Source organism: Tamandua tetradactyla, chromosome 5 (assembly GCF_023851605.1).
Source record: "Tamandua tetradactyla isolate mTamTet1 chromosome 5, mTamTet1.pri, whole genome shotgun sequence".
In the NCBI taxonomy this organism is placed as follows: Eukaryota; Metazoa; Chordata; class Mammalia; order Pilosa; family Myrmecophagidae; genus Tamandua; species Tamandua tetradactyla.
The window spans coordinates 7,148,762-7,171,924 of NC_135331.1; the positions used below are offsets into that span (position 1 = coordinate 7,148,762).

At 48.3% G+C, this 23,163-nt stretch overlaps 1 protein-coding gene across 3 annotated transcripts in view; it reads right to left on the reverse strand.

The window, feature by feature from the left end:
- Positions 1-5,604: 5,604 nt before the first annotated feature.
- Positions 5,605-23,163, reverse strand: part of BRI3BP (BRI3 binding protein) — a 30,303-nt gene continuing 12,744 nt past the window's right edge. For 2 of the 3 annotated variants that reach the window (XM_077159565.1, XM_077159567.1), the window contains exons 2-5: positions 22,188-22,290; positions 12,356-12,449; positions 11,025-11,080; positions 5,605-10,296 (exon numbers count right to left, since the gene is read on the reverse strand). In XM_077159565.1, coding sequence (XP_077015680.1) covers positions 9,875-10,296; positions 11,025-11,080; positions 12,356-12,449; positions 22,188-22,290 — 675 coding nt within the window. In that variant the 3' untranslated portion in view covers positions 5,605-9,874. The remainder of the gene's footprint in view (positions 10,297-11,024; positions 11,081-12,355; positions 12,450-22,187; positions 22,291-23,163) is intronic. The other variant, XM_077159566.1, reaches the window with a different exon arrangement.

A 23,163-nucleotide genomic window follows, 5' to 3' on the forward strand; every position in this document is an offset into this window, starting at 1 on the left:
CTGTTTCTGGTATATTGCATTCTGGCAGTTAGAAAACTAGAACAAAGGAAAAAACGAAAATTGTGGAACTTTAACCCATACCAAACTCTAAGATCTGTTCTATAACTAACTGTTGAGATATGCTTTGAAATTTATTGCTTTTTTTGTATGTTATTTTTCACCATAAAAAAGAAAATATGTTTAACAATATTTTAATAATTAAAATATTTTCTATCTTTCTGTTAGCTAAATTTGCATAGGTAAAATATTATCCATGTATTTAACAATTGTATAAAATTCCTAAAGACAACAATATTCTCACTTCCATGTTATATCCTAATATGTATCTGTATAACACCCAATTTATTTAACATTTACATTACTTTAAAGCTTCTCCAAAAGTACAGGTGGTCAGCTATAAGTCAGAACTTCATCTCCAACAAAAAGAACTTTAAAGGAGAAACCAGGCAAGCATACAAATTATGTTCTACTTGTTAACTGACCTCATCGTAATGAGGTGTAAAGGTAAAGAGAACTTCTGCTATAGTTTGCGACCCCAATATAAAACAACTGTCAAATGCTTTTATTAACAAAAGTAAATTCATTTAAAATGCTTGTAAAAAATTAAATCATAAAGTGTAAACCTTTAGAACAATTACATTTACTCCTCTTCAGTTGTTATTTCCAAATTCTGAAATGCTTTGCTCTTCTTATAACCTAGTAATTCCCTAGAACTTTAAGTATTTGCCGTGTGCTGGTTTGAAATTATTATGTATCCCAGAAAAGTGATGTTGTCTTTACAAATCCAATCTTGTAGGGGCACATCTATTGTTTAGGGTGGAAATTCTGATTGGGTTATTTGCATGGAGATGTGAGAAGCCGGGGCTGCTGGTGGGATCTTTGATTAGGTGGAGATGTGACTCCGCCCATTCCAGGTGAGTCTCGATTAGTTTTCTTTAAGGCAGGGAAAGCGCTCAGAGCTAACACAGATGCTTGGGGAGCATTTGTCTCAGAGCTGTAAGAGATGTGGATGTTTGGAGATCCTTGGAGTGACGACAGAGAAAGCAGATGCCTTGACACGGACAGAGCCTGGCACATGTCACCATGTGCCTTCCCATGAGATGTTAACCAAGCCAGAACTCAGAGTTGTGTGCCGGAGGAGCTAAGTGAAGGCCCACACATGCTTAGAGAGGAAACCACTGTCATCAGAACCTGGAAGCCGCAGAACCGGGAACAAGGACCCGGAGACACCAGCCACGTGCCTCCCCATGAGACAGACATCAGCCTTTCTTGAGCCAAGGTATCTTACTCTGGATACCTTAGTCTGGACATTTTTATGGCCTTAGAACTGTAAAGTTGTAACTTAATAAATTCCTTTTTAAAAAGTCATTCCATTTCTGATATATTGCATTCTGGCAGCATTTAACAAACCAAAACATTGCATAACACCCAAGACTCGAGTTAAAAGTTCTCCATCTCTGAAAGTCAGTATTACTCCATATTGCAACATAATGCTTACTTCGATAAATAGCTTCTTTATTCTAAAACTATTAACTTCCCCACCTGGGGGATTCCTTCTGTTCTCTTAAGTCACGAGGACACCCAATTTAATAGGCCAGAGCCCTGCCCTCAAGAACTTTAGCTCAAACAGCAAAACTAATTGCCCTCACCTGAGCTCTAAAACTAAGTAAAGGCAAAAAAAAAGCCTGTGCCTTTTTTGCATGTATCCTGCTTGCTCAGGCAGCAGCGTGGAAAAAGTGAAGCTTCCTCTCATTTAAATACCACCAAGAGAGACTTAATTTCTTAAATGCCATGCGTTTATCAACAAAAAATAGCAGTAATTCATCGCCCTGGCCATCAGCTGAATAATACTTACATCTCTCGAGGGAATAGCCAGGCTGACATCGCAGGCAAAGCCGCAGCCCAGCCAAGCCCAATCTGAGCTGCACCCCTGCGCCTCTTCCCTTAGCACCTGTGCCCTCCTCTCCCCGCAAGCAGGAACGAGCCTCCTGGCTGAGTCACTCTCAGACCCGAAGGATGGTCATCTCGGTCCCTCTTCCCCATCTCACTTCTCTAAGCCTCTCCTAGGCCCGCCCCCCGCCTTATCCTCCTCCTGCTTATTCATCGGCATTTGCATTCTCAAGCTTCGCAACACGTTCATTTCCTCCAGACTAGAAGCCTTTCACTCCTCGCAAGGCGGAGGCGAAGGTTTTCAGCCCCTCCGACCCCCCATGCCTTCACTCCTGACGGTAAATGAGGCGGCCAATGCCCCTAACAGCAGGAAGGCGACAGGACGGGCTGTCGTCCCGGAGCACCCCGAGATGAAATGGGGAGACCTCGCTGAGGGGGGCTGAGGCTAGAACAAGGAGGGGAGGGAAAGCCGTGCAGGGGCCTGGGGCGGGGGCGGGCAGAGGGCCTGGGGCAGGGGCCTGGGGCGGGGGCGGGCAGAGGGCCCGGGACACCCACCCACCCGGAACAAGGACCCCACCTGGGGGAGTCACCGATGGAGAGGGGTGGGGCCCACGGACCCTCCCGGATGGACTGCCTGCCACCGGGCGGCGCCCCCGGGGTGGGACAGGGGAAGAAGAGCCTGGGACTAGGAAGAGAAGAGGGAAGAAGTAAAGCTAATCTCGCTCTGCACCTTTCTTTACTTATGAGAGTGCCTGCATGCTCCTTTCTCTGCACGTGTACTTAACACATTTAGCTACTTGATCAAAAAAAAAAAAAGGAAGAAGTCTGCCAAGGGCCTGGGGTCCTGGGGTGTCTCCGTGTTCCTAGACTTGGTGGGGTCTTTCTCAGGGTGGAGAAAGTGGGAGGGGGTGGGTAGGGGGCAGCTGGCACTACCGTGTCTCTCAGACCCCTCTTCTGATTTGGTGAGGATAAGGGGTGAGGCAAAGGAACTCTAACCGTGCCCCTATCCAAATGCAAGTCATGGCTTTCAGGGGACATACCCCTAGAGCCTGCACGATATGCCTCTAGAATCTCGTTTTCTGACAGCAGCCTGGATAGGGAAGTTGTTTGCCTTTGAAAGGATTTATAAAACTTTCTCACGCCAGAGTGAAAAGATCAAGTATGAGAGCAGATTGGACTCAACCCAGGAGATGCTACCTTCTGTGGGAGGGAATGTCTCAGGAGCAGGGCAGGGATTTCCCAGGTCTAGTCTCCTCATCCTGGTATAGGTGCTGGGGACTGCCCCAAGCCATGGACTGTGATGATTGGGCAAAGGGACTGATAGGTGGGACAGCTGCAGACCTCCTGCTCTTAAGCTCACTCCCACCCTATTCTGAGCCAATACATTATTTATTTGCTCCTCTGGATATTGCACCCTGCGTCCCACTTTCTCCAGGATGCCAACTGCACTAACTGTGTGTGGGCGATGTGTCTTGTGCACTAAAATTTTTTTCTTAATATAAAAAATCTGGTATTGTATTTTTCTGTCCTTTAATCTAAGCCCTCATGCCTGCACTGTGTCCTCAGGTACGTGAGCAATCTCAGACCTGCACAGCAGGAATACTTCTTTATTGTCGTTGCTTTGTCACCACAAAGAACAACTGTTGGAACTTCCTCATTTTTGCCAATCCCCGTCCCTTTCATGGGAGGTCAGGTTTTGATTGTCACCCTGTGCCTCGATCTCCTAGTGGATGACTGGGAATTAGTCTGAATGGGAAGATGATGCAGAGATTAGGAGAGGCTGGGCCAAGTTAGAGGTCAAGAGAAGCCAAGGTTAGGTACGAGTTACCTACATATGCAATGAGAGATTCCTGTTTCCATCCTTGTAATCCTAAAGCACAGGACTTGCTTGGTACACCAGATCCATCTTTCACTGGGTTGGGCTAGGCCTGCCATGCCAGTGGGTGTGTGTGTGTTGTGTGTGTGTGTGCAAGGATGGATGCATGAAGCAGACTAAAATCCTGAACCTTTCAAAATCCTGGAATTTTCCTGTGTGACTTCCAGAGAGACTATAAGTGAGGGCTTCTTTGAGGCACCCACAGCCAACGTCCTACCCTGCTGCAGTTGTGATTATAGTGTCATAGTAGCTAGAGGAGAAAGAAGGCTTCGTTTACATGCTGTGGGAAGGCTGCAAACCTGCCTCGCTGTGTTGAAACGGGGCAAATGCAATAGAAGGCAGTGGGTGATGTGGCTGATCCTGGGGTCTTGTCTCCCCCAAATGCTGCCCCCCCTAGTTATTCTATTTGTCTGGGCTTTGTAGAACTTCACAAGTTGTTGACTTGGTGATTGCCAGGTGGCCTAGTCTGTGTAAATATAATGTGTTGGTCTCTGTCTTCTTTTGGGCTTTTGAGTGTTTACAAACTTTTTCTGTGTTGAAAGGAAAACAGCTGAAACATCTTTCACAGAAGATTCTGCACCAGGCAGAAGTTTCTGCAGCATGCTCGAGGGCCCCTCTTTGAAGTGGGGCACTTGAACCATCCTTTCTTTCATGCCCCCCTTCCCCTATTTCCTATTTTGGACTAGATATTCAGTCCTAATATTTGACCCCAAATCCCCTCTCCACCTTCCTCTCCCCAGTCCCCCAGACACATTTAATTTGGGGTGGGGGTGGGGCACGTCACAACTTTTCATTGACTTGTGCAAAAGGTCTGAAGAATCCGGGAACACGCCATCTCTCATTCCCAGCCTTCTGAGTTAAGACCATTCCTCGATGATTAATGCTGCTGTACTTGAATCAACCAGGCATCCTTCATCATCAATCCTAGGATAGAGAGGAATAAAGGGAAGGGGGTGTTTCCATGTACAAAGTGGAGGCGAGAGCTCAAGAAAGGGAAGATGAGTGTACGTCCAAGTCACTCGGGAACTTTTCTGCAGGTACAAGAAACATGTCAAAGTGGCCACAAGATTGTTGAACAAGAGATGGAAGAATGTAACTCCATGTTTACTGCTGGAAACGAAAGCTTGGTGTGGAGTCTTGAATTTACAGGAAGGAAGGCAGGGGAGGGGGGCATGCACCTGTTCTTTCCCTCCTCCCACCCCTCACTCCTGAACTGCAGGAGACGGAGGCCCCTTGGGTTCTGGTGGCTCCACCAGTGGGGTATGTTCATTTGATGGTTGACTTTGTACTGGGTACTTCCCTTCCCTTCTGCCGTCATTTTGTAGCACATGCTTTTTAGAAAGAAAACAAACATCAGCAGCATTCTGACTCCTTCCCCTTCCCCTCTTTACCCTGGTATAATACAATGAATAAATAAAGACTTACTGGTATCAAAAAAGAAAAGAAAAGAAACACTGATAGGATAGGACGTCAGATGCATCATCCAGCTAGGGTTGCCAGATACAGCAAATAAATACACAGGGTGCCCAGTTTAGTTTGAGTTTTAGATAAACAAATGATTTTTCAGCATAAGTTTCTCCCATACAATATTTGGGACATATTGTATTAAAATCAGTTATTTGTCTATTTGAAACTCAAATTTTACCGAGTGGCCCGCATTTTATCTGGCAACTTTACCTGTAACAGAACACTTGAATCCAATTATTATGACTCTTCTCCCGCTGGGAAACAGGATCACTGTTACATGTCAGAATTGGGGAAACCACACAAATACCTGGCTGGAAGTGATGAAATAGATTTAGGAAGCCCGTGCAACAAAATTACAATAAACATTTAGATGAGTTGTAATTTTCACAATACTTTAATTCTGTTCTGAAATCAGTCTACAAATTACTCTACTGAATACCAAAGCCAGTGATTTAATAAATAAAAGGAGTATATATTGTGTCGCTTTGCAAAAATAATAAGCCTTATTATATTTATGCCTATTGTGTGGTGTTTGTAGGGTCAGTTTCCTAAGGCTCAGAGAACTAAGCTGCACACACCACATAACACACACACACACACACCACTGTGTCAACTTAACTACTATAGAAAATTTATAGCCAGATACACAAAAATAGTGATTGAATCATGGCCACGGTATCGGTAACGCGGACTATACCCCACCAATACGATTTCCAGTTAGGAAGAAGGAAATAATGGCTTCACTGAGCTGTAAGTGTGCACGAATCACTGCCACAAGAAATCAATTTAATCACACGGAGTCAGAGATTTAACACACATGCAGGTTATTAAACCAACAACTACGATAAAACCTTTAGATTTGCAAAAAGACATCAGAACGTACGGTCAGTAAGATCATTAGCTGCCACGGGGATTCAGGAGATGATGCAAATGACAATCAGCTTTTTGTGCCACCACAAGGTAAAAAAGTGGTACCGGAGCACTGCCTACGCGACAAGGACTCACAGAGAAGCAAAGCACAGAGCGCAATCTGCTCCACAGTGTCCATGTATCCAGACACTACACAGCTACCGGTGGGTGTGTCACACTACTTTTAAGAGTACCATGTTACATCCTGCAAAAAAAAAAGAGAGCGAGAGATACAATTCTATTATTCACAAGAGAGGAGCAGAAGTCCAGGTAGTCAAATGACCATAAACCATAACTGTGCAGAATGGTCCCGTTATTTTAAAAACAAGTGGAGGGGGGATTGGAGATTGACAGCTCAAGAGCCTTAGGAATTCCTTTAAGGCTAACTGCATGGAGAGCGGGAACTTGGACAAGTCAGCCAATTCAAAGCCCATAAAGGAGAAGTCGTGAGGTGTCCACCAGCAAGGAAGATGACCTTGGTCAGAGGTGCCTTGAGAAGGCCTGGGGTGGGGGCGGGGGGGGTGCGTGGAACGACTCCTCTGGGATTCCCATTACAGCAAGGTGAGCTTTCAAGAAATGCCGTTGCTGTGCTCTATCACCAGAAACAACATGGGGACTGAAACGTGATGCAAAAAAACAACTCCAGAGCAGGTAACTGCTGACAGGCATGAGAAAATGCATTTATGAAAGTGGGGCAGTTCAAGAAAGCCTCGGGTGCCTGCTCCACTAGCATCTCAAGGAAGAGGCCACGTTAAGCATCGACCCCAAAACATCCACAGAAATCCCACAATTTAACAACAGTTGGTCTTCTTTCCTTTTCTTTCTGTTTTCTGTTCCTGGTGAAATGAGTGTTTATTGTGATACTGAAGCAGTGGGAAACTAACACTGATTAACTTGAAGATGACATTTAAAAAAACTGAGTCTTCGTGATCGTAGAGCCACATTGTTTTCATCGTAATGTGTTCAGGTCACATTTAATCATGTGCGGCACTAATATATTCTACAGCTCTGAAGATATAAAAAGACTTCTCTTCTGGGCATGAGACACAGTACAAAAATACATTTTTTTTTTACATATAAAATAGAGGAGAAAGAAAGAGATGGGGTGGGGGAGGCCAAATACCCTATAAGCTTACATGGGATGAAGGAAAAAATCCCCAAACTATTCGGGGCTAAGAACATGCCTAAATAAAAGACAAATTTATGTATTAAAAATCAAGACATTTCATGGAACTGCGCTGCAAACCCTAACTCAAACTATGCATGGACTATAGTTAATAGGACAATTATAAAAATGTGCTGATGCCAATTGTAACCAATGGACTAGGCCAAGGCAAGGTGAGAATAACAGGGTGGTAGAATAGAATCAGTATTTTATGCATGATTGTTCTATAAATCTACAACTTCTCTAAGAATAATAATTTAAAAACTAAAAAAACAAACAAACAAACAAAAAAAAAAAACAGGATGTTTTCAGACCTGGCTTTTAGGCTTTCCATCAGAATCTCAAACGATGTTCAGCCCTGAAGTGATAACCTAATTAAGTGTAGGCTCTTCCATTAAAAAGCAGACATTTTCTCAATGGCATGCATCAAACCATAAAATGGGTCTCAACCTGCGTTCGTGGAATTTGGGGGGAAAAAATGTTGTGTGTTCTTGATCACAAGTTTTCACTGGCAGCTGTGGGTCAGTCCACCAGGGTATGCTTTTGTGTAAGGGGTGGGGGTGGGGACAGAAGGGGGTACTACACCTAATCCAATGACAGTTTGAGACTTAAAACTTGGGCACTGCTGGCAGACAGCCTGTGCACGGGAAAGGAACGAGGCAAGGCGGGCATTGGGATCGGCTTTGTGCAGACACCACTTCTGCCCTGGCCAACGCAAGCAAAGCCATTTTTGGTACCTAAACAGAGTCTAGCCAAATGCACGAAAGGAGGGGGGTGGGGGCCAAAGACCACCTTCCTGGAGTCGGTTACTGACACCCTGTGCCAAAATAGAGTCATCTATACGTACCTAAACGGCCCAACTGGCACGGTTTCAATCCAGGAAACACGTGTTGCAAATGTCCACTGAGAAAGGGTTGCCCAAGCAAATCCCAGAGATCATGTGTGTTGAGCAAGTGAGCCAGACTCAGAAGTTTGGGGGTCCCATTACCTGTACCTCAAAAGTAGAAGTTTCATAAATAGCCTCAAAAACGTCTACTTCTGGTTCCCTGATACTTTGCAACCAAAAAAAAAAAGCAGCACAGAAACACCTCCCTGGAGTTGGCAGACATCTGCATTTTCTTCAAACTGGTAGCAGGACCATCAGGTCGTGTTTCTGCTAGACCTGCCAAGGGTCCCTGCAAACCTCAGTGCGGGGGCTCTGATGGGTGAGAAAGGACCATGGGAACACCTGCAACCCCCTGCAGCCTCCAAACTCTTTCCTTGCCCTGTTTGGCTGCTGCTTACCAGAAGGGAAGTGGGGGGTCCCCAGAAAGCTGGACGTGTCCACCTGCTCCTGCGAAGCCTTGCACAGCTCCCTTTTCCAGGACCCCCCCCCAGCTGTCCTCCCTGTGTGAGCCACTGCCTGTCCCCTGAGACCACCAAAAATGAGGGCACAAGAGACCTCAGACAAAAAGCAGGAACAAATGTACTGTAGAAAGTTCAGGGGGAAAAAAAAATCCAGATCTTCTCGAACCCTTGCTTATTGCTGCTTATTGTTCCTGAGAATGCTGTATCAGCAACAATAGACTTGAAAATGTGATTTGCCTGCAGATGTTTATTTTCTTTCTAAGGTCCTGAGTCAACCAAGAACAAAATCAAAGAAATCAACAAAAAGCCTTCAGATGGTGGATCATTTATATACAGTCTACTATTGAATGGCTAAATTGGAAAATCAAATAGATTCTTGGTGTGAATAGATTCTGTACTTAACCATGGAGCTCTTGGTAGCAAACCCCAAAAACATTTCCTTGCCTAGTCTTCCCATTTTCCCTTACAAAACATTGAGGTTAAAAATACAGTGAAGTACAGAGGAAAAGAAACCTCAGGTTTTCTAACAAGAGTGATTTCTTCACCTAGAGGTGTAACTGAAAGGGGCATCACTGGCACCCAGGATCCAAAAGCGGCTTTGTCAAGCCTGACTGTCCACATTTAGAAACAATGACATTTGTCAGCTAAGTCAACACCAACCAAAAACAAACAGAAACAGAGCTCACGGTTTTGGAGCACAAGAAATACACACACGCGCGCGTGCACACACACACGTGCACGCACAGACCTCACCCACCCATTCCTTAGCCGTGAAAGCAAACGCTTGCATTTCATCTTTTCTAAACATGTCCAATGAGCATATCCTCCCCTTCGATTTAAAGTTTTAATAAACTCGACTCGATCCACCTTTATTACAAAAACCTTACAAAAGATGTGTATTTAAATGCTTGAAAAAATTAACTCGATGCTCCATGCACAGATAAACTTCTGGTACTGTGCAGCTAACGTGGGTCTATCCTTGGGTTAAAAAATATTTTCTCCACTGATGAGAGGTGCGCGGGTCTACAGAAATGGCCCTTGAATTCTCGGCGCACGACCTAGGAGCCGACGTGTGCGTGCTCAGAAACACCCTCGCAAAGAGCCGCTTTCCTGCTCGGCCGCGTTTATTAGGATTGTTTGGGACTTGACTTCTTTCTCCTCCTCCTCCTCCCCCGAGAGCGCGCGCTGGCGGGAGGGGCCCTGGCCGGCGCGGCTGACCTTCACTTGTCCTTGGTGCGGTCCAGGACCTCCAGCACCCGGTTGAGACGGACGTTGAGCAGTCTGACTTGGTTCTCCAGGTGCTCCAGCTTCTCCTCCACACCGGGCCCGGGGGGGCTGCTGCGCCAATGACACCCCATGGGCCCGGTCATGAAGTAGAGGGCCACCACGAAGCACAGGGGCAGCACGGCACTCTCGGGCTCGCCCTCGTACTTGTGCAGGATGTACACGCAGGACATGGAGAACAGGAGGGCACGCACGACCCATAAGAAGCGGCCGCACAGCAGGTGCAGGAGGCTGAAGGCGAAGCCCAGCGCCAGGGACAGGAACCAGTAGGCCAGCAGGACGGCACTGACGAGCAGCATGGCACGGGTCGGGCTGCTGGACACCGAGGTGGGGCTGAAATACTGGGACATGTTCGAGACTGTGGGACAGAGGAGAGAAACAGGGCCTGGTCATTCAGTGAGCACCGGGTGGACAGATGGCTCAGTTGCCTTACTGGGCCTTTGCAACCACCCATGGGATGGAAGTCAGCAGCACCCCCTTTAACCTCCACTCTGAGCTTGTCAAGGCAATCCTCTGAGAAGACGGAGGGCAGCCCTTTAGCATGCAGACACCACCTGCCACTGCGTGCCTTTAGAGCACCTCTCACCATGTGCCAAAACCTGCAAAGTGTCCTTCCTTCCCTCCACACTTAGCAAGTGCCCAATTTTAGGCTAGGTACAAGGCTGCCCAGGAGAAAGATATTCCCCAGCCTCCCTTGCAGCTATGTCACTAAGCTTTGGTCAAGGACAGGTGAGCAGAAGTGTTTTGTGATAGCTTCAAAAAGCACCTGGAAGTATCAATAGTGTTGCCCTTTGCCAAAAACTCTTCTTCCTACTGGAATGTGGGCACAATGGCTGGAGCTGGAGCAGCCTACTGGGCCATGAGGGAAGGGAGGCCTAGGGAGGCCGCTGTGGGGGAGTCATACAATGGAGGGTGCCTCAGTGCTCAGGACAATGTGCAAAACACTGCCAGATCTGCGTGACCACCTACCTGTGACCTCTCACATAAGGAAGAAATAAGCATCTTTTTGTTTAAGTCACTGTTATTCTGGGTCTCTGTTGCTTACAGCGAAACCTGATCCTAACTGGTACACACAGATGGAGTTACCTTTTAAGGTATAAGCTCTGGCCCCGTGAAATGAAGGAGCTCCATCTTCTTGGTGCCTGATCGGTGAAGATTTGCAAACAGAAAAGTTGAAAGAACAGTAAAATACTCCTGCCAAAACCACCTAGGTTTAACAATAATTAGCATTCTGCCATATTTTGCATTATGTCTCTAGGCAAATTTCTTTTCCTGAACCATTTGAAAGAGACAAACACACACACACGTCCTATTGCAGTTCCTTTTAAGGATAAACACATCATTCTCTTAAAACCACAATGACATCACCACACCTAGGGATATTAACGATTGCATGATACGTTATATTTAAAGCCACTTCCGCCTCCCCAGCCAGGCTGCTTTCATCTCCTTTAATCTAGAAGAATCCGTACTAGTTTATCTTGTAAGTGGTTCTACCTTCTGGAAGTGTCATACTGTTCTTTCATGGTGCTATCTATTGTGTTCCAGAACAGTTCTATCCGAAGTGCATTTAATTTACGCCCGCGGTTCTCTGACCTGAGCGTGTGTGAGTCCCCCGCCTGGCCTGTGAAAACAGGTGGCCAGCCTCACCCGAGCACATCTGCCGCCCCTCTGGTGTGAGGGGGCCCCAAGAATGGGGACCTCTTACAGATTCCTGCAGCCGCTGACCGGAGCACCCTGGTCTGAGATGCACTGGCCAATGCGCATTTACCTCTGTGCATGGGGGCAAAGGTGGTAGCGGTTGGGGGAAGAGATACGACCACTCTGAGTGGGGACACGAGGGCCCAGAGCAGGCGGGAGACGGCAGACTTGAAGCTGGGGCTCCGCATGTCCTTCATCACACATACAGTGAGAAAACTTCACCCCCTCACCCCAAGGGACCCCAGGGTTTGCAGCGGCAGAGATCTGTGCACAGGCTGCCACTCCCTGGGCCCAGGGCCGTGCCCAGTGAGCTGGGGCGCTGGGGTCCGGACAGCCTTCCTGAGGGACTGGGGCCGTTTCAACTCAGTGTGGTTTTGCTAGTGCTGTCTGGCTTATAACTTTTTATTTCAAAATACTTTCACGCTTATAGGACAGTGACAGAAACAGTAGAAACCCCACAGAGAGACTCCCACAGACCCACCTTGCCCCAGATACCCAGAACCACCAGTTTTAACATTTTGCCACATTTGCCATATTATTCCATCTATTCATCTGTCCATCTATCTGTCCATCCATCTGTCCATCTGTCCATCCACCTGTTCATCTGTCCATCCATCTATTCATCCATCTGTCCATCGAACCATCCATCCATCTGTCCATCTGTCCATCCAACCATCCATCCGTCCATCTGTCCATCCATCCATCCATCCATCTACCTGTCTGCCTGTGTATCAATCCATTTTCCGAACATGTGAGTGTAGGCTGGACATATCAGGCTCCTTGAAAACTTATTACTGCCAAGCACATTTCCTAAGAAGAAGGACATTCATTTGTAACCACCTTAGGTACAGGTGTCCAGTTCGATAAGTTTAACACTGATAAAAAGCTCACGGTCTATATTCCGATCTTTCTCCTCCCACGTTAGAGCCCGTCCAGGATTGTGCATTACAGTTCACTGTCATCTTTCTCTTTAGTTGCTCTTCTTGTTAACTGTGGAAACACTTCTACTGCACAGTTTTCCCATCTCAGCCACCCCCGGCACACCACTCGGTGGGACTGGTCACCTTCACAATATTCCAGCCACTTACCACTTCCGATACTAGCACTTTCCTGTCCCACTGTGCGCCCACTCCCCACCCCTCCTGCCTTCCAGCCCTGGCGACCTGTACTGATATCTGTCTCGATAGTTCATATTCTCCAGTATTTTCTTTGTAGCTACCATGAGACTTAAATTTTTTTTTGAGACTTAAATTTAACACCCTAAATCTATAACAATCTTATTTGCTTTGATACCAAATTAATTTAGAATAATTTACACAAATTATGTTCCTATATCCACCTGTTCCCCCAGCTTTATGTAATTGTTGTCACAGATGACACATTTATACATGTACACACGATACAGAGTTGTCATTATTTTATTCATTTGCCGTGTGGACACCATAGGATGGAAAAAGTGGAGTTATAAACCGAAACTGCAACGGTACCAACATATCTGTTTCCCCATGTCATTACCCTCTCCAGAGATCTCTATTTCTTCATACAGCTTCCATTTGTTGTCTGCTGTCCTTTCCTTTCATCCTGCAGAACTCTTTTAGCATCTCTTGTAAGGCAGGTCTAGTGGTGATAAGCTCCCTCGGCTTCTGGATATCTGGAAGGTCTCAATCCTTCCCTATGCTGGTTTGAAACTGTCATGTACCCCAGAAAAGCCATGTTCTCTTCATTCTAATCCAGTCTTGTGGGGGCAGACCTGTTGTAGGGCGGGACCTCTTGATTAGGTTGTTTCCATGGAGATGTGGCACACCCAATTGTGGGTGTGGCCTTTAGATTAGATGGAGACGCGACCCTGCCCGTTCAAGGTGGGTCACGATGCGTTTACTGGAGTCCTTAAAAGAGTCCACACAGAGAACAGAGTTCAGATGCTTGGAGAGCTGACACAGACACAGACACAGACACATGGAGATGCCAAGCCAAGAAATGAAACCCAGAGTTTGCCCCAGAGAAGAAAGGACCCACAGATGTTCAGAGAGAGGCAGTCACTGGAACCAGGAGCTGAAAGCAACGGGAGCAGTGGGCCAGCAGACATGGCCATGTGCCTTCTCATGGGACACAGAAACCCTAGAAAGGATCGGCCTTTCTTGAGTGTAAGTATCCTCTTGTTGAAGCCTTAATTTGGACATTCTTATGGCCTTAGAACCGCAAACTTGTGACTTAATAACTCCCCTTTGTAAAAGCCAGCTCATTTCTGGTTTATTGCATCCTGGCAGCGTGAACAAACCGAAATGCTCCCACATTCTTGAAAGACAGGTTTGCCAGACAGAGAATTATTGTTTAGTAATTTTTTTCTTTTGGCTCTTTAAATATGTCTTCCTGCCTCCATGGATTTCTGATGAGAAATCGGGGCTTCGTCTCATGAAGGCTCCTTTGTACATGAGACGCTGCTTCTCTTTTGTGGCTTTCAGAATCTTCTCTTTATTTTTGGCAATCAACAGGTTGATGAAAATATGCCATGGTATGGATCTATTTGGATTCATACTGTTTGGGGGATGTTGAGCATTTTGGATGTGTATATTCATGTTTTATGTGGGATTTGGGAAGGTGTCAGCAGTTATTTCTCTCTGCTCTTTTCTCTTCTCCTTCTAGGGCCCCCACAACACACCTGACAGACTTCCACAAGCTCCTCAGGCTCCACTCACTTTTCTTTGTTCTTTGTTTCTGCTCCTCAGGTTGAATGATTTCAACTGTCTTATGGGTAAGTTCACTGACTCTTTTTTCTGCTCTAATCTATCACTGAACCCCTCTGGGGAATTTTTAGTTCCTGATGCCATGGTCATCTGCTCTATTTGGTTTCTTTTCAAAATTTCCATCTCTCTTTTGATCTTCTCTTTGTGTTCATCTATTGCTTTCCTGATTTCCTTGCTCTTTGAGCATATTTAGGACCAGTTTGTAAAAAGTCTTTGCCTGGTATGTCCCAGGGCTGGTCTTCCTAATGGATGGTTCCTAATGCTTTCATCTTCTCCTTGGCTTGGGGTATCTTTGTGTTTTGTAATCTTTTGTTCAAACCTGGGCACTTTGATATTTTAAGATGTTATTGCTGGAATTTAGACTTTGAGGCATCTGTTCTTTACGTTTTTACCTAGCTGGTACTATGACAGAGCTTTCAAGAAAATAAAAACAAAAAAAGATGAAGGGAATAAAAGAAAAAACACCTTTCCCACATTCTGCACACTGACCCGTGCAAGTGCCCCCTTCAGGGCGTAGCCATACAATGAGTCTGGAAAAGAACTCCAGGCCAAAGCATAGGGGCTCCTGATTCTTTCTGTGCACGTGTCTTGGGCAGGCACATTTTGGCCCTAGAAATGTCCTCCTTTATTTAAATAAGAATGTCCCCTCTTCCCTGATCCTGGGCACACACTGTACATCCTACAGCCAGCAGTTCCCTGCCCACTGTCCCCAGCGTTCTGCAGAAGTTCTGGGACAATGAGTGCCTCAGGCCCCACCCCAAAAGCACATGCTCTCAGTGAACCAGACTGGGTCTGCACAGGGAGCCTGGGCTGGCTCTGTCCACGCCATTGAAGGGAGGGGCAGGGGCCAGCCGAGACCCACGAGGTCCCACTTCTCAGCAGTCTTCTACTTGATTCAGTGCATGCTCTGTTACTGCAGTCCTTTCAACTGCTTTCTGAAACTTTGAGAAAGATGCTTCTGCCGGTTCCTGCTAGTTTTTCAATCTTTTCTGGTGGGACGGAGCTCTGAAGCATCTCACTCTGTCCTGATCAAGGCACGGAGCTCCATTTCAACGTGGCTTCTGATTCTGGGGCCCGCTTTCAAGCCTAAGCCCTGAGTAAGATGAGGTTCTCCTACCTGGCCTCAGGGTCCCTCCACACACCCAACATCACTGAGGACCCCAAGGAGCTTGCATTATGCACAGTCCACCTAATGCTATTAGCTGTTTTAGAAATTAACGGTACTTTTAAAAAAATTAACCTCTAAAATGGTTGTTTATCAATTCATTAAAAAAAAACAAATCTGTTATTGATGGACACAGTAACATATTTTTCATGAAAAATAATTTCTTAAAAAATGGAGCAAGAAGAGTAGTATTGTTTAATGTGTTTGCAAATCTATTTAACGTCTGGCTTGTCTGCTCTGCTGGGCAGCACCCTGCTGCCACATGCTGCAGCTAAAGTTACACGAAGAACGACTGACCTCACCTAGATGTCGCTGGAAAAGGGGGGACCTCACAGCATCCCCACCCTGAATGGGTCTCATGAGCCCCCAGCCCCAGAGGTCCTTAGACCTCACTGGAGAACCAGGGGAATGGAGCACACACACAACGTGCGACTATTACATCATCAACGGGTGAAGGCAGGTGGCAGTGGGGACAAAAACACTGCCAGGGAACAGTGGCCAGAGGCAAGGATTCGAACTCCTCTCTACCCCTCAGTGACTTGAATAAAAACTTCCATTTCAATCAAGGGAAGTCAGTAAAATGGGAACCCACCCCAGACACTCAATCCTAAATAGGACACTGTACCTGTTTGAAACTGTCTTGTACCTAGAAAAGTCACGTTCTTTAATTCTGATTTAATACTGTACGGTGGAAACCTTTGAATAAGTTGTTTCCACGAAGATGGACCCGCTCAACTGAGGGTGTGGCCTTTTGATTAGATGGAGATGTGACTCCACCCATTCATGATAGGCTTGCTTAGTTTACTGGAGACCTTTAAAAAGGACTTTCAGCTCAGAAACATTTTGGAAAAGCACAGTTGTGTTAGAGCGACACTGTCTCAGACATATGGAGATGCTTGGAGAGCTGACAGAGAAGAGATGCCTAGACAAGACGTTTGGAGATGCAGAGCCCAGCAGACGTCGCCATGTGCCTTCCCATGGGATGCTAAGCCAGCCAGGACCCAGAGTTGTGTCCCGGAGGAGCTAAGTGAAGGTCCACAGACGCTCAGAGAGGAAACCACTGGCATCAGAAGCTGCAAAGCAATGGAACTGGGAACAAGGACCAGCAGGGGCCAGTCACGTGCCTTCCCATGTGACAGACATTGGCCTTTCTTGAGGCAGGTATCTTTTCCCGGATGCCTAAGTCTGGACATTTGTATGGCCTTAGAACTGCAAACGTGTAACTTAATAAATTCCCTTTTTAGAAGCCATTCCTCATTTCTGGCATATTACATTCCAGCAGCATTAAACAAAGTGAAACAGACAAAAGGCCACATATCATGATTCCCTTAATGTAAAATGCCCAGCAGAGACAAATCCACAGACACAGAAACAGACAGTGGCCGGGAGCTGGGGGGGCATGGAGAAGGGCCACTCATGGGTAGGGGGTGTATTTTGCAGCCGCATAGAGGTTCTGGAACTAGCAGTGGTGGTATTTGCACATCACTGTAAATGCACCAAGAACCTCCAAAATGTTCCCTTTATAATGGTTAATTTCATGCCCTGTGAACTTCACATCAATTTTAAAAGTGTAAAAAGATGAAAATCAGAGAGAGATGCCAGCGGCTTGGTGGGAGCCCCACTCTCCAGCGTGGGCCAGATTCGGGGTCACTCACCAGCAGGGCAGTGGTGGTGGCTCTGGCCTGCAGCTGTTCACAGGCCCTCGACATGGGGGCCCACAGTCGCCCAGTCTCTGAACTGCCACGACCAGCTGGTTCTTGGAGCAGAGCCCCTTGGTGGTCACTGAGCGCCCACGGAGGGTGCATGAGGGGCATGCACCATGCTCAGCACTGCGCACGCGGCATCATCCAAGCCTTGCAACATGCCATGCGGTCAGTGGCACTGTCCAGATGTGGCCTCTGGGGATAGAGGGTGTGTGCTCACCCAGGGGTCCACAGTTAGACCCTGTCCATGAGCAGGGTGGTGTTCCAACCCGGTGAGCCGGTCCTCGTCACGGTGCCACCCGATCACATCACTCCAGCAGGGCTGACACCATCCCTGTCTTCTTGGAAGAAGCCCCAGAGGCTCCACAGACTGTAAGACAGGCTCAAGACGAGGGCCTCAGAGTCGTCTGCTGACTCCTGGACAGGTGCCCTGTGTCCTACGAGAGCGTTTCAATTCAGCAGACCCAGAGTGGGGCCATGGCTGTGCTGGCCAAGATGGCTGCACTGCCACGCGTGGCTTCTGGGCACTGGAAAGGTGGCAGTTCCGAATCAGATGAGATGTGGAGTCTAAGATGTGTGCCGGGTAATGAAGTCTTACGTGTCAGGGTGGAGGCTGTAAACAGCAGACGTGGGCTCTCGGTGCTGGGGGCTACGAGTGCAGAGTCCAGGTGTGGACAGGCCCTGTGCCTCCTGAAGGCTCCAGGGGAGGGTCCTGCCTGGCCAGCATCTGGGAGAGGCTGGCCATCCTTGGCACTCCTTGGCTTGTCGTCTCCCTCCAATCTCTGCCTCCGTCTTCATGTGGCCTCCCCGCGGGGTGCCCCTGTGTCCCCCCTGGCTTCTCATAAGGGCACTAGGCATGTGGGGTGAAGGGCCCACCTTGCTCCAGGCTGACGTCCAGGCAGTGGGGGGGACCACGATAGAGAGTGTGAAAGGGTGCACTTCACCTGTGCAGCCTGGGTGAGCAACTCAACCTGAGAGCCCCAGTTTCGATCTGGAAAATGGGGTGCTGAAGCCAACAGGAACATGCCAGGAGACAACTGAACCAATTCCATCTGTAAGGGCCCTATTTCCAAAGAAAGCCACATTCCTGGGTCCTGGGTATTAGGACTTTGACATGTTTTTTTAAGGGACACAGCTCAGCCCATAACAGATGAGAACCAAATACAAGAGAGCACATTAATAATTTTTATACTGATGACAAGTTGAGGTGATGATATTTTGAGTATATCCCATGAAATCAGATCTTATTAAAGTTACTTCATTTGTCTTCTTTGCTTTCAGCTACCAGAGGATTTTAAGTTGCATATATGTGACTTGTCTTATATTTCTACTGGACCCTGCTGCATTAAGGATTCTCCACTGTAATGAGCCCCCTGCAAAATTCTGCAGAAGGAAATTAGAGGATTGAGCTCACAGAAACATTTTGCACAGGAATACCCAACTTTGGTATTCAACTGCCTATAGAATACTTTGGGCACTCCAACTTTTAAGCCGAAGAAACAAATGGCAAAAGCCTTTGGATATTCTGAAGCTTATGGTATCAAATGAAACTGGAGAACAAGGACCCAGAAGTTCGTCCCCCTGCAGAATGTACCAGACGCTCTCACCACGGATGGGAGCATTCAGGGTCTGCAGGCCCTGCTGCACGGCGATGCGATGCTGATCCTCTCCTGTGTGCTTAGGAGATCGCTCCTACTCTGCAGTTTTTCATTCCAAGCTGCACGCAATTTCCTGCAATCAGGTTTGCTTCTTCAGGGCTTGCTGGTCAGGAATGGAAATGCCGGGAGTTTAACAATCTGGGCAGGTGGCCAATAGGGATCTGAAGCAGGATTGCATGAAATTGCCGGATTTGGGCTGTGCGTTGACTCAGCCGGGTCCCGGGAGACAGCGGCTGCTCAGTACCCTCTCAGCCGGTCGTGGTGCTGCCTCCGCTTCTCTGCCCGAGCAGCAAAGTTCCCCAGAGGCAGTCTGAGGTCCCCCCAGACATGGAGGAGGTCGATTCCACGCTGGAGCCAGGTTCCAGGCGGTGGGGGGGACCACAATAGACAGCATGCAAGGGTGCACTTCACCTTTGCAGCCTGCAGTGAGCAACTCAACCTTAGAGCCCCGATTTTGATCTGGAAAATGGGGTGCTGAAGCCAATGAGAACATACCAGGAGACAAGCAACTTTCTTAATATCCCATGGCTGTCGCTAACAAATCACCACAAGCTGGGGGGCTTCAAACCACAGAAATGTATCATCCCACTGCCCTGGAGGCCAGAAGTCCAAAATCAAGGCGTGGGCAGGGCTGCCTCCCCCGAAGCCTGCAGGGGTGAGTCCTCCCCGGCTCGCCCCTGGCCTGCAGCTGCGGCACTGCAAGCTCTGCACCCTCCTTCTCCGTGTGTCTCTCAGTGCCTCCAGGTCCAACCTTCCCTCTTCTTAGAAGGACAGTAGGCACTGGATTTAGGGACCACTCTCCTCCAGCACGACCTCTCCTTAGCTAATCACACCTGCAAAGACCCTTTTCCCAAACAAAGTCACACTCATAGGGGTCAGGACATGAATGGGTCTTGTTTTGTGGGGGACACAGTTCAACCCACAATGGTGGCTAAGCAGTGGGGAGCTGAGGACACAGCCTGGAGAGGACAGGAAGACCCCTGCAGGCAGGGGCTGACATCCCAGAGGACAGGGGCGTGAGGACACAAGGGGAGGCTGCCTTGGACGGGGCAATCGGTGTCAGCTTCTCGGAGGAGGTGTCCTATACCTGAGACCTACAGAATGGAAAGACGAGCAGGCAAAGGACAGGGGAAGTGCCCCAGGCAGGGATGTGCACAGAGACCGGATGTGACAGGCCATAACCTGTGTCCATGGAGCGGGACCGAAGCAGGTGCGGCCAGCATGCAGGGCAGATGGGAGACCCAGGGGGTGGGTGCGGGAAGCTGGGGGCAGACCCTTAGAGCATCCTGGTCTGCAGTGTGGACTGTGGGTTTACCTCAAGTATACTGGAAGTCAGCTGGGCACTCTAAGTTGGAGAGTGATAAGAGCTGATTTCTGTTTTTAAAGAAAAGTCACTTTGGCTGATGTGCTGAGAACAGAGTGGGAGAGGAATCCCAGCGAGCAGGCGTACAGGGCTCACTGCTACCCACAGAAAGGCCTGCTTGCAAATGGGCCCTTGGCTGGCATCCGGGAGCCTGGACTCCCAGACTTCCCCACCAAGGACGGCTCCCATGCCTGGTTCAGGCTGAACGCCAGCTTTCCTGCAGGGAGTTGACAACTGTGGTGCATGCCTGGCAGAGAGGGCCTATGTGAGCACCTCCCAATAAAATGCTGACGGTCTCTGATGAGCCTCGTAGGAGACGACATTTCAGGCAGGCTGGTGCTCACTGCTGGGGGAAACTCAGTGGCTCCCCTGGGAGGGGACTCTGAAACCTGCACATGACTTCCTGCGACTGTGGCCCCTGGGCCTTTTGTCTCTGCCTATTGTGCTTTGTGTCCTTTCACTGCGATAAATCCCAGTCGTGGGCACAAGGATATGCCGGGTTCTAGGAGGCCCCCTCCCAGCCATCACCAAGCCTAGGGGTGGTCCTGGGGACACCGACACAGGAGGCGCCCACAGACTTCCCGGCTGAAGAGGCGGCAGCCTGGAGCAGGGTAGTGGAGGGAGAAATCGGTGTTGGCCGAGGGATTTATTCTGGACAGAAGCAAGTGGAAAGAGTTGCCTTGGCCATGATAACAAAGGCGAGAGGGTGGGAGGATCCCGTGCACCCAGCCACCAGGGGCAGCCTCTCAGCTAAAACCGAACGGCAGTCTTGTCCTGGCAGCAGAGGGAGCCTCTGAAGAATTTCTGGAAGGGCAAGACCTTACGTGGACATGAGGCCAGCACACAGCAAGGGTCTGCACAGGTTAGCTATGGTTACCGACAGAAGACACCTTCCTCGCTATCACAGGCAGGTGGGGAGGGCAAAGCAGAGCCCCCTGGGAAGGTGGGGACGCAAGGGTGGGGACACCTAGAGGCCCACAGCCTGGGCCCTCAACCAGCGAGAGCGTGCTTCGGTTCTAGACCTGTTCCTCGCCGACCGCTCCCTCTCACTGCCTCGGCCTCACCATTGCTCAGGGTCCAGAAACGCGCCCCTCAGAAGTGTGGGGAGGAGGGGACTGTGCTCAACAGAAGCGCTCGTCAAGACTCCAATTGCGTGGCCAGCAACACACCATTAAATTGCACTCCTGAACTCTCACGACGCTCTCCACTGGCCAAAAGACCAGCATTTGCCTGTGTCCTCGACTCCTGCCCACGGGTACAGAGGGTGGCCTGGCTCTCGTGGCATCCATCCCAGCCTCTTCCCGGCCTGCTTTCCAGAAGCTGGGAAGCCAAGAACGCTGCCCCCCGGGCTCCCTTGCAGCTGGGCACTGGGCAGGAGTGAGCCCTGGCCTGCAGCTGCCGTCGGGGGGGCTATGGAAGGTGAGCCGGGCAGGAGCTGCCGTCCTACTGTAGCTGGAAATGTCGGGCGCTTCTGCAGCCGTGTACAAAGTGCAGTTGCCGGGGAGGTGGAAGCGGCTTCCTGAGACTTGAGTCAGCGCTAAAATTGTGTGTCCTCAAACTTAACAGTTCAAGCCAAAGCCTCCTCCTTCCTGGGGTAGAAGCTGCCAGTTCGGCGGTGTTCAGGGGTTCAGTCACGCTCCCCCAGGCCTTCTGGTGATTCTGGGAGCACCTGATTCTCTGTATCAAATCCCTTTCTGCTTAAGGAACTGGAGCGGCTTCCATCATGGATCCCAATCAACGAAAGGACTGCACTTCTGGTTGGGATGCTTTGCCTAGAGGATAAGACTACTGATCCTAAATAGTGTCTATGACATCGCAGCTCTGATGTGCCATTTAGGGACACAACCATTGACAATTAAACTGCTCACTGATGGCTTCACCGCCCTCCCCACCCACCTGAGGCCCCCACACCTACCGTCAAGTCCAAGAACATCCAAAAGCTCCACCCAAACTTTCCATAACGTTTCCACGAACATGTCAACTCCCAGCACGAACCTCTCGGTCAGCCTGGCCAGAAACTGTAGAAACAAGAAAACAGTCACTCAACAGATACTCTTGGTATAATGTGATAAAAATAGTACCTCGTTCTGACACATTCTTCACAGAAGCTCATAACCCCAGTCTAATCATGAGAAAAACATCAACCAACTTTCAAGAAGGGGCATCCTACAAAATACCTGACCAATACTGTTGCAACGGTCATCAAAATCAAGAAAAGTCTAAAAAACTGTCACAATCGAGAACCTAACATTGTCTTTAGACTCAATTTCCTTTTCTCGGAAAATATTCACCAGCATAGTACAGTTGACAGAATCTGGGATTCAAAGGACAAGCGTGTGTTTAAGGGACATCTCACATCTCTAGCATGGACTAGGTCTGTGACTGTGTGAATGTACCTCAAAAAGCTTCAGTCCCATGGATCAAAAATAAATAAATAATAGGGGGAACAAATATTAAAAATAAATTGGGCAGAGAGAAATACTAGTGGTCAATGACAGGGAGGGGTAAGGGGGATGGTATGTATGAGTTTGTTCTTTTTTCTTTTTATTTCTCTGTCTGGAGTGACGTAAATGTTCTGAGAAATGATCATGGTGATGAATATACAACTATGTGATGATATTGTGAGCCACAGATTGCACACCAAGCATGGAATGTTCATATGTAAAGAATGTTTGTGCTGTATGTTGATTGATTTTATTAATAAAAATTAAAAAAAGAAAAAGAAAATGGTTACTGCCACACCGGCCAACATCCGCTCCCCATCCCAGCCCGGCCCAGCAGGGGCATGAGCTCTGCATTTCACATTTCAATGGGAAAAAGCACCAGGCGGACGATGGCCACCACACAAGGGGTGGCCTCATGGTCCAGGAGACGATGCCCCCAGCTGGGGA